The sequence below is a fragment of the Ictalurus punctatus genome, chromosome 1, assembly GCF_001660625.3.
Source record: "Ictalurus punctatus breed USDA103 chromosome 1, Coco_2.0, whole genome shotgun sequence".
NCBI lineage: Eukaryota > Metazoa > Chordata > Actinopteri > Siluriformes > Ictaluridae > Ictalurus > Ictalurus punctatus.
In genome coordinates this window covers 33885450-33899067 of record NC_030416.2, presented here as the reverse complement: position 1 = coordinate 33899067, position 13618 = coordinate 33885450, and the positions used below count along the sequence as shown (strand labels likewise).

Here is a 13618-nt window from a genome sequence, read left to right as displayed (position 1 = left end):
CAATCTGCATTAGTAAGAAAAGAAAAAAAAGTGGTTCAGGTTGACATTTTATTGGCAAGTGCACAGATATAGTGTACAGTATACAATGACATATGCAATCTACATGAGTGAGGAGTTCCAGAGTATTAAGATTTACTCAACACACTTCAGGTTACATTTCTTACTCAAATGCTCACATATAGTAAAATATTTCAATCAATTGAAAGGAAACATGCATAGAAACATCCTGGTAGCACATGTAGTTCTCACCTGTGTCAGGTACTCAAGCCCAGGTGGGTAACTGGGCAGCCCAGGGTTGGGCATCATGTACATATGCTCCATGTTTGTCTCCTGAGAAAAGAAAATCAGGTCATAGTTAATAATTAATAATGCCAGTACTGACTATCCTATGATGCATGATATTTTGTGCACTGCACTACTGCCACATGATTGGCTGACTGGATAACTGCGTGAATATACAGTTATACAGGAGCATACAGTATATATATGAAAAAGTGATATTACATAAATTATATAAATTGGTGTTTAGATCAAATTTGTTAACACTGCTTTCATTCGTTCACATTCAGGAAGTGTTTTATCTTCATCACAGGGGCTGTGGATACAGAGCATATCCTGGGAACTCTGGGCATGAGGCGAGAATACATTACCAGAGTATCTCTGGGACTTTAGTGCAATCTGAAGCGATGATGTCAGGAAACTTTACATCTGGAAAAATGATACTGTCTTATGTACTATAAATTGGCTAGCAGAAATAACCTCAGCTAATTTTTCCTGTCTGGACTGACGTGCTGGTAAAGTTTCCATTACAGCTGCAATCAAAATGATTCAACCCCCATTGCAAATCAGGTTTATCGTCAAAATGTACAGACTTTCAGCTGTTTGTAACGAACAAATCAAACAACAGCAACTGAAATACGTCAACACAACAAATGCTTCAAGTGGTTTCTGCAAATTCAACTGAAAATGCAACTTATAATGATTTCTCCAGTTACAAAATTATTCACCCCCCCGAATAGAATCACTCAACAGCACAAATATGCAAAACGGGTGTTGTCAATCGAGGGCTTTATTAGTTGCACCAGGTGTGCTTGAGCTGGAACACATGAAATACCTGAGCTGGCTAGGGGCAGAAAATGTATGAAATACCTGGACGGGGCAGAAAATGGAAGCCATCAACGGCTGCAAGCAGACTTCTGAGAAGCCAGGTTGTGAAAAACCCTTGAGTGACTGCAAAAGACCTGCAGCAAGACTTGGAGGCGACATGCACTGAGGTTTCAGTGAGCACAATAAGGCGCATACTAAACGCAGAAGGTTGTAACTGTATAACCTGTGGGAAATTCCCTGTGTTTTTTCATCAGGATAAAGACACTTCATGAAGTGATCACTCTTTCTATAATTCTACCACCAAAAACAACAATGAAACCATGTATTGGAGACGTAATGCTTGTGTGGGTTCAGGCAAGTTTCTGAGTTCCTAGCACATTTAAAACAAGTCCTTGTAGTAAAATATCAAAACAATCAGGCAGCATTAATATAAAAGGTGTACATTGTACATATAGGACATTTGGTATGCTGACCACCGAGAACACACTTTCATCTCTGGGATTTATGTAGAGATTTTTTTTTTTATCCCACACAAAAATCGCTCTAGTTACTACAGAAGTCCTCAGGCAGCATATTACTAACTAATGTCCGGAAATCATGTCCCATCAGAATAGCACTTAGGCAAATGGTCAGGAGAAGGAGTGCGCATTAGCCACTAAATGCTAAATATTGTGGTGCAGAATGCTCAACCCTTCATGCATCATGGGTTTAAAAATAATGGCCTGCATTATATGGACCAGAATGATTTGACTTTAACTGGATCATTTACTTGAATGCTGGGATTCATCAGTAAAAGTAAGCACCAGAGAAGTGTATTTATCAGGATTTTTGAGAATTCATCAAGAAACTCACAGAATATAGCAGTAAATTTTGTGCATTTATATATTTTTTTTCAGTACATCTTTACAGAAGCACAACACAAGTTGTGGCGTGAAAATAATGAGATAATTCAAAAGAATAACATGTTCAGTAAAACAAAACAAAAATGAATGACAGGTTTTCTGAGGTGTTTTTTTTTTATTTATTTTTTTAATTTTTTTATTGTCCTTCCAGGGCTTCCATACATCCGTTAGGTTTAGCAGAGACTTTTTTTTTTTTTTTTTTTTTTTTTTTTTAGTACTTTATCTGCAGTCCTGTGTTAAGACCTTGAGATATAGCCACCTTTATCACATGTCAGTTTGGGGAATTTAGTCATATCTGTGTTCTCATATAAACTGACAAAACTTGCTCAACAATCATTATGATTACACAATATCAGCTGCTGGATTTCTAATCATAGTATTCAGTATTATTGTAAATGGATTATTATATAATTAGCTTATACACACACACACACACACACACACACACACACACACACACACACACACACAGTCTGGTCCATAACTATCTAGGTGCTGGAAGTTATTGCCATTTTAGCCGTTTTCAACAGTATACTGGAGTTGAAACTAAATGAATTTAGGACTTTTTAATTTGAGGATATTTACATCCAAATCACATGAACCCTGTAGGAATTACAGGACTTTAAGATGTAGTCTCCGCTTTTTAAGGGACAAAATCTAGTTCCACAATTGTTGCGTGTAATTCCCGCATTAGCTCACTTACAACTAAGCAAATAAAAGTTTAATCAAGTGTGGCATTTACAGACTTTAAGGCAAAGAAGTGGAGTGTTCTTCGATTGTCAAATCACCTGACCTGAATCCAACTGAGTTGCATTTCGATTGAAGGCAAAAGCCACAACAAGAAGCAGAAAGTGAAGACAGCTGCACTAAAGGCCTGGAAGTGCATGTCTAAGGGTTCCAGACTTCAAGCACTGGCTGACTGCAAAGGATTTGCAACAAAGTATTAAATGTTAAAATTTTAATTCATGAAAAGTTTGTCCAATTACTTTTGGTCCTTTTTAGTATGATTTGAGATCTGTAAGGCCTTCAGGGAAAAAAAAAAAGGTTGTGGATGCCTATGAGTCTGGCAAGGGATTTAAAAAGATCTCCAAATTATTTGAAATACATGATTCCACTGTAAGAAAAATCTACAAATGGTGCAGATTTCAAACGGTTGACAATTAGTCCAGGACTGACCGTCCCAGCAAATTCAGCCCAAGAGCAGACCGTCTGATGCAAAAAAAAAAGTCTCCAAGAACATCGAAACTTCATCACAGGATCTGCTAGTGTCTTGCAGCTGTTTGTGTCAAAGTGCATGCTTCTACAATCAGAAAGAGATTGCACAAATTTGTCCTGCATGGGAGCCGTGCCAGGAAAAAGCCTTTGCAAGACTACACTTTGCCAATGAGCATATAGGCAAAGACCAGGCTTTTTGAAATAATGTGCTCTGGACAGACCAATCAAAGATAGAGTTGTTCAGCCACAGTAACGGCAGACATGTTTGCCGCAGACCAAAGACAGCATTTCAGGAGAAGCACCTCATACTAACTGAAGCACAGTTGTGGAAATGCTATTGTTTGGGGTTGCTCCTGTGAGGGAAATTACTCTTATTTTTTACTTTGTAATAAGTTTGTTCTTGTTCTGTTCATCTGAGGGTAACGCCTAAGAAGCCCACGTCATGTCACTGAGATCAGTACAGAATGTTCATCTGCTTACAGAAACAAACATGTTCTTCTGTTCAAGGTTCGTCTGCACATCTTCCAAGACCCTAAAACAAAGCCTGTTTGAACTGCCCCAAACAGCTCCGTATCGGTACACAGAAGTGTGTCATGCTCTGCTTATCATATTATATGTGTAGTGGTTCAGCACAAGCACTTCCGAGAGCTCTCATTATTCTATTCTGCATTAACCATCTTTCTGTAATACACCTTTTTACCTTCAGAGGACCAGTCTGCGAGTGTTGTCCAATTTCCATGACAATTTGACGTCTCCTGGCTGGGCTGCGCGAGTCTTTTCAGCTTTTCTGGACAACAAGCAAACTGGAGGACGCTCGTAGAAAAGTTTCACCCTGAAACACCTTGTGTTGACGCGAAGGCAGTTTGCCCTTTGTTGTGCAGAGTGAAAGACCGATGTAGCCTTACCACTGACTGGTAGGAATCATCAAGAATTTAGAATTAGAATCTTATGAAGTCATTGTGTATTGCTGTCTGTATGGAAGGGAGTCAATGATATAAGAAATGCGCGTATTACATTGAGAGAAGCATTACATGGAGCTATTGGTTATAAGAAGTTCCAGGAACTTCACCTCTGTGACGGCAGAGATATTGGTGTTGCTTAGATTGTTACATTATCCAATGTATTTCTGTTTGCTCTATGCGTCATTTGTGTGTCTATGTCGGTGGTGGGATGGGTTCCTTGTCTCCTCCCCCTTCTCTAGGCCCCACCTACTGCATGCGTCACATTCGGGCTTGCTAGTGGATGACCACGTCTTGTCTACGCCTGCTCCGGCCTTGTGCGACAGGATTGGTTGCCTGCACGTTTCCGGAAGTGTACTTAAGCCTCGTCAGTCTCCATCTCAGGGCAAATCATTGCCATTGCGTGAGAGAAGTGCTTTTCGGCTGTGTATGACCCTATGCCTGATTCGACTTTGTTTACGCTCTGCCACGTTACGATTCGTGCGATACACTTGTGTATATATGTATATATTATTTTGTTAATTACCACACTAATAGTCACCTCTGTAAATAGTTCACGGTTAAGAGTAGTTTGTAGGCATCGGTGCCATTTGTGTTGATTCTTCTTCTCTCCTGATTAGCTAGCGAGTGAGGGAAGACGGTGTATTTTTGTTTTCTTTTCTTGTAGTTTAGTTAGTTTCCTTTTGGTAAAGTTAGAGGGTATTTTTGTTTTTTATTCTGGCCTTGCCGACTTCTGAAGAGTGAAACCACTTTGTATATATAAAAAGGTGCTCCGTTTGGAGAAGAAACAAAGCAAATGCAATCTTGGTCTCATCAACCCTTTTTTTTTTTTAATTTTATTGTATGTTGCGGCCCAACCTAGACCGGGCCGTAACATAAATCACAGCAAAAATATCTGCTAACAGAGAGTCCGGTTCGAGCAATAAATAAGTAAAGAGAGTACTTATTAAGAAGAGCAAGAGGCAGTATTTTTACGGCAGATCATCAAGTGGCATGCCCCATTGACTCACACCATCATATCATCGGTACATGATATATTTGGCAAATTTAACACAAGTAAATTTTACCGAGATAAAAAAAAAAAATATATATATATATATATATATATATATATATATATAATTTTTTTTTAAAAGAAGGGAAGAGAAAACTGTAAGTCCTACCAAATTGCTGTATGTGGACTCGCCCTCACCGGAATACTTTTTTACATTCTTAAGGTTTGCTCTATTGAACCTATAAGTTATACGATTAATTAAATGTCTAGAGATTTGGCACACACTAGAACCTTTTCTGTCTGTGCACGAGAATGCATATTCACTTGATTTTCATAGCAGGTTAAGATTAAAACTTTGAAAGTTATAGAAAGTGTTAATTTTTTTTTTTTTTTTAAATATGGGAAAAACATGTAGCAAAGCACATCCTGTGGTATGTACAGGGTGTTCACAGGTTGATCCCAATATCACATTTATGCATGTAAATTATGGGGAAGGATGTTTGAACCAATATGATATATGGGTTAAAGAACGTGCTTTCCCTGAAAAAAAGTCGTTTTAGTCTCAGACAGATACAACAACTGAAACTTAATTTAGAGACAAAGGAGAGAGAGAAACCTAAAACAAGGAGTGAAGTAAACTTTCTGGCTGACTGGAAGGCATTTGCTGAATGGCAGAGCGAGGCACATAAGCGAGAAAAAATGTCAGGCAAGGCCCTCATCTGTTTGTCAGTGTGCTAAATTGCAGAAAGTCAATCCCGACCTGGACTCCGCCCCACTGAGACCCCCGCAGCCAGTAAGGAGGGAGGAACCTACAGTTTCAGAGGCACCTGTTTCACGATGAAGCGGCCCAGCCTACGCCACTCCATCCAAACCTGTTAGAACTGAGCCACAAACCCCCACCGAACTATGCGCCGGCCGTCCTATCTTCACTGGTGGCGTTACAGACGAGATCCCAAGTGAAGGGACCAACAACATTGCTGCCAGAGAGCTTCAGACCAACAAAATCAGTCAGAGAAGGGACAGTGCACGCCGTGGTAAATGCCCCAATGCTAGAAGTGGCCGGAGAAGGAGGCCCTATGCTAGTTCACAGACCCTGGACATTGGAAGACATCAGGAGCAGCATGACGCATCTGCTAGCTCTCCGAAGTAGGATGACGAAAGTTTGAGGATGAACTTCAGATATTCTGCTGAAAATTCAGACCCACCACTCACGAACTACGACGACTGCTCATGGCGAAACTTGGCACGGACTGGGTCAAGGTTTCACATGAATTCCCTGAGAACGATGCACACCTGATCAACCCACAGTGGGATGATGGAGTCAACGCAAGGTACAGAGCACAAATCACGGTGCTCCAGCAGAAGTTGATGAACACCTTTCCTGTGTGACTGGACATGACAAAAATAGTGATGTGTAAACAACAAGACTCAGAGACTGCATCACAGTACCTGTCCAGGCTCACTGAGATCCATGATGTAAACTCAGGCTTGGAGAAACCCGACGCTCTGGCAGATGTGCAGGCAGCCGTCACAGCATGGGATGCACATCTCAGAAACAGCTTTATGAACAGCATGAAACCAGAAATTGCCGCTATAATCAAACACCACTGGAACTCTGGAAACCTCACACAAGTGGAAAGGTATGCAATCCACACAGAGAAGCTCCTACAAGAGGCAAAGGAAAGAAACGAGGAGGAGGAGGAGGAGGAGGAGGAGAACAGCCAGGAAGGCCAGGTGGCAACCTCCATAGATACAACTTCACATGTTTTATCTGGGGAAAAGTTGGACATTTTGCAAGAGACTGTCCAGAGTAGAAGCCGACTGACGCACCTGGGAACAGAAGAGGTGACATCAGACACCCAAACTATCAGTTAGCTCACAAAGAACAGGAATATATGCACACACCGACATCCAACATTAGTCAGACTGACAATTCACAAATGTTTGAACCAGTCATGACCCTTAACCTTTTAGAGTATAATGCCTCTCCTTTTACACAGTTGCCATGTATATCTCTTGTAGTCAATGGACAAAGCGTCACATTTTTGGTAGATTCAGGAGCAACATATTCAGTGATGAAACGAATCCCCGAAAATGAGTTCACGGTCACTGCGCTCCATGGGTGCGACAGGACATTCAGTATTAGAACATTTCTCTGAACCGCTAATTGTGAATGTGAACATGGAAAAAGAGTAACCCACCAATTTCTAATTTCATCTTCATGTCCAGTCAGTCTACTGGGCAGAGACTTAGTGTGTTTTACACTTAAATTTGATGTCCTCACCTCAGGGAGTAACAATAACTGATGACTCATCTTTGGGAACTCCATTTGTTAGAGAAACAGAGCTCTGCGTTTATCAATGGTCCATACATAACAAGCCTAGAGCCTGTGCTCGTTTGTTGACGTTGGCACACAAGATGAAGGACAACTGTGTTGATTTTATGCTGTCCTCTGACCTTCATTGCACAGCGCAAGTGCATGAAGGAAGAGACTTTAATTTTGAAAAAGAATGGTTTATGGATATCCCAGAAAGCGAAGAGCTGTACCTATATTGATGTGACAAATTTTGCGCGTGTTCAGTCAAACTGAGTGACACGCAGTTGCGTGTATTTTTTTATTCAGAATCAGCACCTCACGTCTCATTAGCCAAAATAAAGAACAAACAGTGGAAAGACGTGGGACCGTGAGTCAGATTATGTGAGTGGGAAAATTACAGATTGGGAACAGAAACCCATCTCCAACATGTGGTACACCCCGACGCTGGGAGTTTATAAAAAAATATTTCAGGAAATGTGCAAGGTTAACCGGAATGTAATATGTCCTGACAAGGGAATGTTTCCGAAACTTGGGACAAGCCCCATACCCCTAGAGACACACCCACAATTGAAGGTGCCTCTCGGGCTGTGGGCCCAAGGGAAACATGACTGATCGTAAGGCGACGCGATTTTGATAGGTTCCACATAAGCCTGAGAAGTTCTTTAGTAGACTATTGCTGCAGATTGGATGACAATTTGTAGCTAAAAGCCTGTATGCCAGATATTGGCCGCCTCTGTAAACCGTTCTGTATCGCCTTTCATCAGAAGAATCATTGCCAACAGTGCTACCCACACAACGTCACACGTCCCCTCGTCACACAGACACAATGGTTATTCCATCATTGAACACAGGCGGTCTGTGATATGCAACCCTCCGCAGACTAGCGAGACGAAGTTTGATGGGTTGAACTCCGTTTTCAGGGCCTGGAGGTCATGGATACTGACCATTTGTGTTCCTATAGTCACCGTCATTCTACTTAATGGCTCCATATGTAATTTCCTGCATGCAGGGGTGTTTCCTCCACTCATTAAGAGCAATGACTGGTGACCAAACACTGATGCTAATTAAAACTTCCACAAAAAGGTGACTATGACCCTTACGAAGACCAACCCGAGCTGTATCTTAAGCCTGACTGGGAACTAGATTCTCCCAGCGACACGGACTATGACAACCAATTGACATCCATTTCACACCTACTGTAAATATTCCTTTGACCATGACGACTCATTTCACCCTAAATGAGCTTGCTTGACTACAGGATACTTTATATCCACAAAAACAGCCTTAGCACCTTCATTATGTCTGTTTTATGATGAATTCAGTTGAACCGTGAAAGGATTCTGAAGTTCTGATGTATTCACAGCATAGCAATTTCTCTGTTAATTTTAGTGATCACATTTTGTAATGATAAAATGGGGGAAATGTGAGGGAAATTATTCATTTTTACTTTGTAATAGTTTTGTTCTTTTTCTGTTCATCTGAGGATAATGCCTAAGAAGGTCATGTCATGTCACTGAGATCAGTACAGAAAGTTTATCTGCTTACAGAAACCCAAACATGTTCTTCTGTTCAATGTTTGACTGCACATCTTCCAAGATCCTAAAACAAAGTCTGTTTGAACGGCCTCAAACTGCTTCTTATCGGTACACAGATTTATATCGTGCTCTGCTTTTCATATATATAGTAGTGGTTCAGCACAAGCACTTCAGAGCGCTCTCATTATTCTATCCTGCTTTATTCTAATCTGTATTAACCATCTTTCTGTAATAAACCTTTTTACCTTCAGAGGACGAGTCTGCGAGTGTTGTCTAATTTCCGCGACAATCCGCTGCCTCAGAGACTGGACAGCTTGCATTCATTGATTCAACTATGAATTCTACATCATATCAAAGAATGCTTGAAGATTACGTGGGGTCATCTGTCCCAAAGATGAAGTTGAACCGAAATTGGAGCATTCAACAGGATAATCATCCTAATCACACGAGCAAATTCACCAAGGAATGGCTCAAAAATAAGAAATGGAGGGTTATGGAATGGCAGAGTCAAAGCCTGGATTTGAATCCCACTGAAATGTTGTGGGGGATTTGAAAAGGGCCGTACATGCAAGAAAACCCTCAAATATATTGCAACTGAGAATATTACATGGAAGAGAGGTCAATAATTCCATCAATCTGATGTCAGAGACTGGTGGACAATTATACAAAATGTCTACAAGTTATTTCTGCTAAAGGGGGCAATACTAGCTTCTGAGATCAAGGGTATAACTCACTTTTTCCACAGAAGAATCACATCTATTCATATTACTGTTGAATAAATGATTGAAAAAGCTCATTTTCTTTCTGGTATTGAAGTATATCAACTTCATTAACAGACACTCTTTCAAAGATGAGCAAATATTTGCTTGTCCAAATATGTCAAAAAAAGCCAACAATTTCCATGGGGAGTACTTATATTTTCACATGAGTATCTATATACAAGAAGCAGAGAAGGTGGTGAAAAATTATAAAATATACAAATATACTCTGCTCTCATGGATGTCAAACAATTGCAAACAAAACACAGGTTTATCCAAAAAAACATATATACTCAATATAGGTGTGCAACAATTATTGGCACCCCTATGAATTCATATGAGAAATATATTTGAAGTATATTCCCCTTGATATTTTAATGTTTTTAGTACACCTGGGTGACTAGGAACAGGAAATGGTTCAACCATGGTTTCCTGTTTCACAGGGGTATAAATATGAGATAACACACAGTAAGGCTGCACGATTATGGCCAAAGTGATAATCACGATTATTTTGATCAATATTGAGATCACGGTTATTCATTGATTTTAGGGACGACGTATTTTTATTGCACTTTCACATTTAAATAAACAGACCGCTGCTTTCACCTCCATGTTGTGCTACATTCTTGCTAATGTACAAATCTTTGCATCAAATTAGACTGATCCTTAAAGTGCATCATCTGATAGAAGCAAAATATAAATAAAATTGTACACAAATTATAGTATAAGTAAAAATAAATACACCATCAAACAAATGAAAATATGCATCAAATATAACAATATGCAACCAAATAAACAATTCAGGCGAATGCAGAAAAGGCAATAACAGTATTTACAGGAGGAGAGACGCAGACAAATCATCCAACAGAGTGGTGCAGGGACGACGTCATTTTGTACCGGAACACGGAAGTTAGCATCACACCGGTTCCCTCGACAAAAACACAATAGGGTTTTCTCATAGGCTTTTGGATTATTGCAAAAAATAAGCGCAGAGATCCAGAAAAGTTTATAATACTAACATGTTTTGTCCATCAAGATCATTTTCACAAACGAACACAACTTTTATGAAGTTTGAAGTCTAAATACAATCGGCAGAAATAAACAGTTAACCATACGCTATAAACGGACTACACCACGGTGAATCGACTTCAATGTCACCATCACCGAGCTTCCGACAACTTCTCCAAACTTGATTTAAAACATTTTACAGAATACAGATTTACTCTGTAGATGCATCTTCATCCATGTTTTTTGTGGGGGAAATTGTGCACAGCAGACCTGAACCTGATGTTTAATGTCCCTGACAACCTCTGGAGTCTCATTTAGCAACATGTTAGTGTCATGATTTCCCCTCGCGCAAGCGCTGGAGCTCAAAGGGAAGCTAGCAGTGCGAGCGCTAAAATGCTAACTCGTTTCCGGATTTTGGCGTATAAAATGATGTCATCCCTGCAGCACTGTATGGTGACCGGCTGTGAGTTTAGGAAGCGCTTGATTTGATATGAGAGATTTTCTATGAGCGGAGGACGAACTTTAAATGTCAATATCGCAGTCGATCATGTTCGTGTAATCGTGAGCAGTCAAAATCGTAATCGAGATTGATATTCGATTAATTGTGCAGCCCTAACACATAGGCCAAATTCCATTAGTCATTCATAACAATGGGTTAAACCAGGGAATATAGCTGTGATGTGCAGCAAAAGGTTGTTGAGCGTCACAAAATGGGGCATGTCTATAAGAAAAATCGCACAAGCATTGAAAATGCCCATTTCCACCATCAGGGCAATAAAAAAAAAAAAGAAGTTCCAGTCAACTGGAAATGTTATGAATCAAACTGGAATTGGATGTGTGTCTATCGTCTCAACGCACCGTGGAGAGGACGGTTCGAGTGGACAAAAAAATCTCCAAGGGTCACAGCTGGAGAAATGCACAGCCTTCTTTGCACATATTTACCAAGGGTTCCAATAGTAGTGGAAAGCACTCTGTGTGTGATGTATATGTGCATGATGTGATTCCTACACCATTCAACTGATTTAAATGATTTACATTTAAAATCAACTCCAATACACTGTGTTAGACAGCTAAAATAGTAGTTGTCAATGTCTAAATATTTATGAACGTGACCATTTTATATTATTTATCTGACATTTACTAAGCAACATCCATCCATCTTCTATACCGCTTATCCTTTTCAGGGTCACGGGGAACCTGGAGTCTATCCCAGGGAGCATGGGGCACAAGGCGGGGTACACCCTGGACAGGGTGCCAATCCATCGCAGGGCACAATCACATAGACACACACACACACTACGGACACTTTGGACATGCCAATCAGCCTACCATGCATGTCTTTGGACTGGGGGAGTAAACCGGAGTACCCGGAAGAAACCCCCGCAGCACGGGGAGAACATGCAAACTCCACACACACACACACACACACACACACACACACACACAGGGCCATGGTAGGAATCAAACCCCCAACCCTGGAGGTGTGAGGCGAACAGTATGTGTTTTTTTCTGACAAACTGAATTCCACTCCCCGCCCCCTTTTTCCACACCCTTCACATCTGGTCCCATTGGTTCTTTCAGTTCTATTTGGTTTTACGCCTTGAAAAATTCGGCCTGCCGGCTTAATCATCGATGGGGCAAATTGTAACAAATGCCAACTATAACTTCAAGAAGATACACTTTATGGCCAAAGGTTTGTGCACACCTGATAATCAGACCCATATCTGCTTGTTGAATATTCCATTGCAGATGTAGTCCCCCTTTGCTCTTATAATAATCTCCACTCTTCTGGGAAGGCTTCACTCTGACGTATTGTGCATCCTCTAGGCGGAAAGACAGTCTGAATCATTTCACACTAACATCAATACAGTGATACAATACAATAAACTCAGTCCTACATATAAACACACAGATACAGACTTGGACACTATAGATTTCAGTGTGTATGAGGAAAGAACGGATCCATACATGCAGTTGTTTTAATTCAGGATTGAAACATCCCAGCATAAACAAATCCTCTGTGCTTACCGTTTATTGTAGGCGTCACCAAACCCAGTAAGCTGGACAGACTCAACCCCTGACCGACATGTTTACTCTAAATATAAACAACCTGTCTAACAACAAACGATCACAGAACTGGTCTAAAACGTTTCTTCTACGTTTATAAAAATGAACTTGATAAACAAATCCCCTTACAAACCCACCATGACTGGCTTTTAAAAAGAAACGGAAAAGATCAAGTGCGCTGGACTGCCCATATATAAACCCACGCATTTGATTGGCTCTTGGTGATGTGTCGTTCAAGACGGAGCCGACTCTTTGATTCGACTCTTAGGTGAACGCTAAGAGGCATATATGAGCCAGTTTATCTTCACAGCTTGTTTTTTTCCCCCTCCAAGCAGTAAAATGAATTCATATTAAACAATACAGTAGCTCTCTCACCATTAATACATCTATTCACACACACATTATAATATATATATATATATATATATATATATATATATATATATATATATATATATATTAGTTTGTGTAAATTATAGAAGTAAGATGTTCTTTGCCTTGTATATTATATATTTACATTTTTTAAAAATATACAGTTTTTAATTGAACAAAGTTGTAAAGTGACCATTAGCCTATAACACGGAGTTTCAGGTCTAAAATCTGATTGGCTGAGGTGTGTTTGAAGCAGTCGAAATCCATGATATAGTACACACAACTGTGAATGTATCACAATAACTTAATTCTGTACTAATGTTGCATTCATGCTAACTTGTAAAGGATTATTTGCAAGTAGTAATGACATAATAATTTCCCACT

The 13618-nt window shown here is 40.0% G+C and overlaps 1 protein-coding gene across 4 annotated transcripts in view; it reads right to left on the bottom strand.

Moving 5' to 3' along the window:
• The window catches only part of si:ch73-206p6.1 (phospholipid scramblase 2), a 26425-nt gene extending 13351 nt beyond the window's left edge, over nt 1-13074 (bottom strand). Inside the window, exons 1-4 of one of the 4 annotated variants that reach the window (XM_017481189.3) lie at nt 12824-13074; nt 12501-12635; nt 250-330; nt 1-4 (exon numbers count right to left, since the gene is read on the bottom strand). The exon at nt 1-4 is cut by the window's left edge and continues 39 nt beyond it. In XM_017481189.3, the coding sequence (XP_017336678.1) occupies nt 1-4; nt 250-330; nt 12501-12539 (124 nt within the window). In that variant the 5' untranslated portion in view covers nt 12540-12635; nt 12824-13074. Of the gene's footprint in view, nt 5-249; nt 331-3924; nt 4151-12500; nt 12636-12823 lie in introns of those variants that run through there. The other 3 variants (XM_017481179.3, XM_017481205.3, XM_017481199.3) reach the window with 3 other exon arrangements.
• Between the last annotated feature and the right edge of the window lie 544 nt (nt 13075-13618).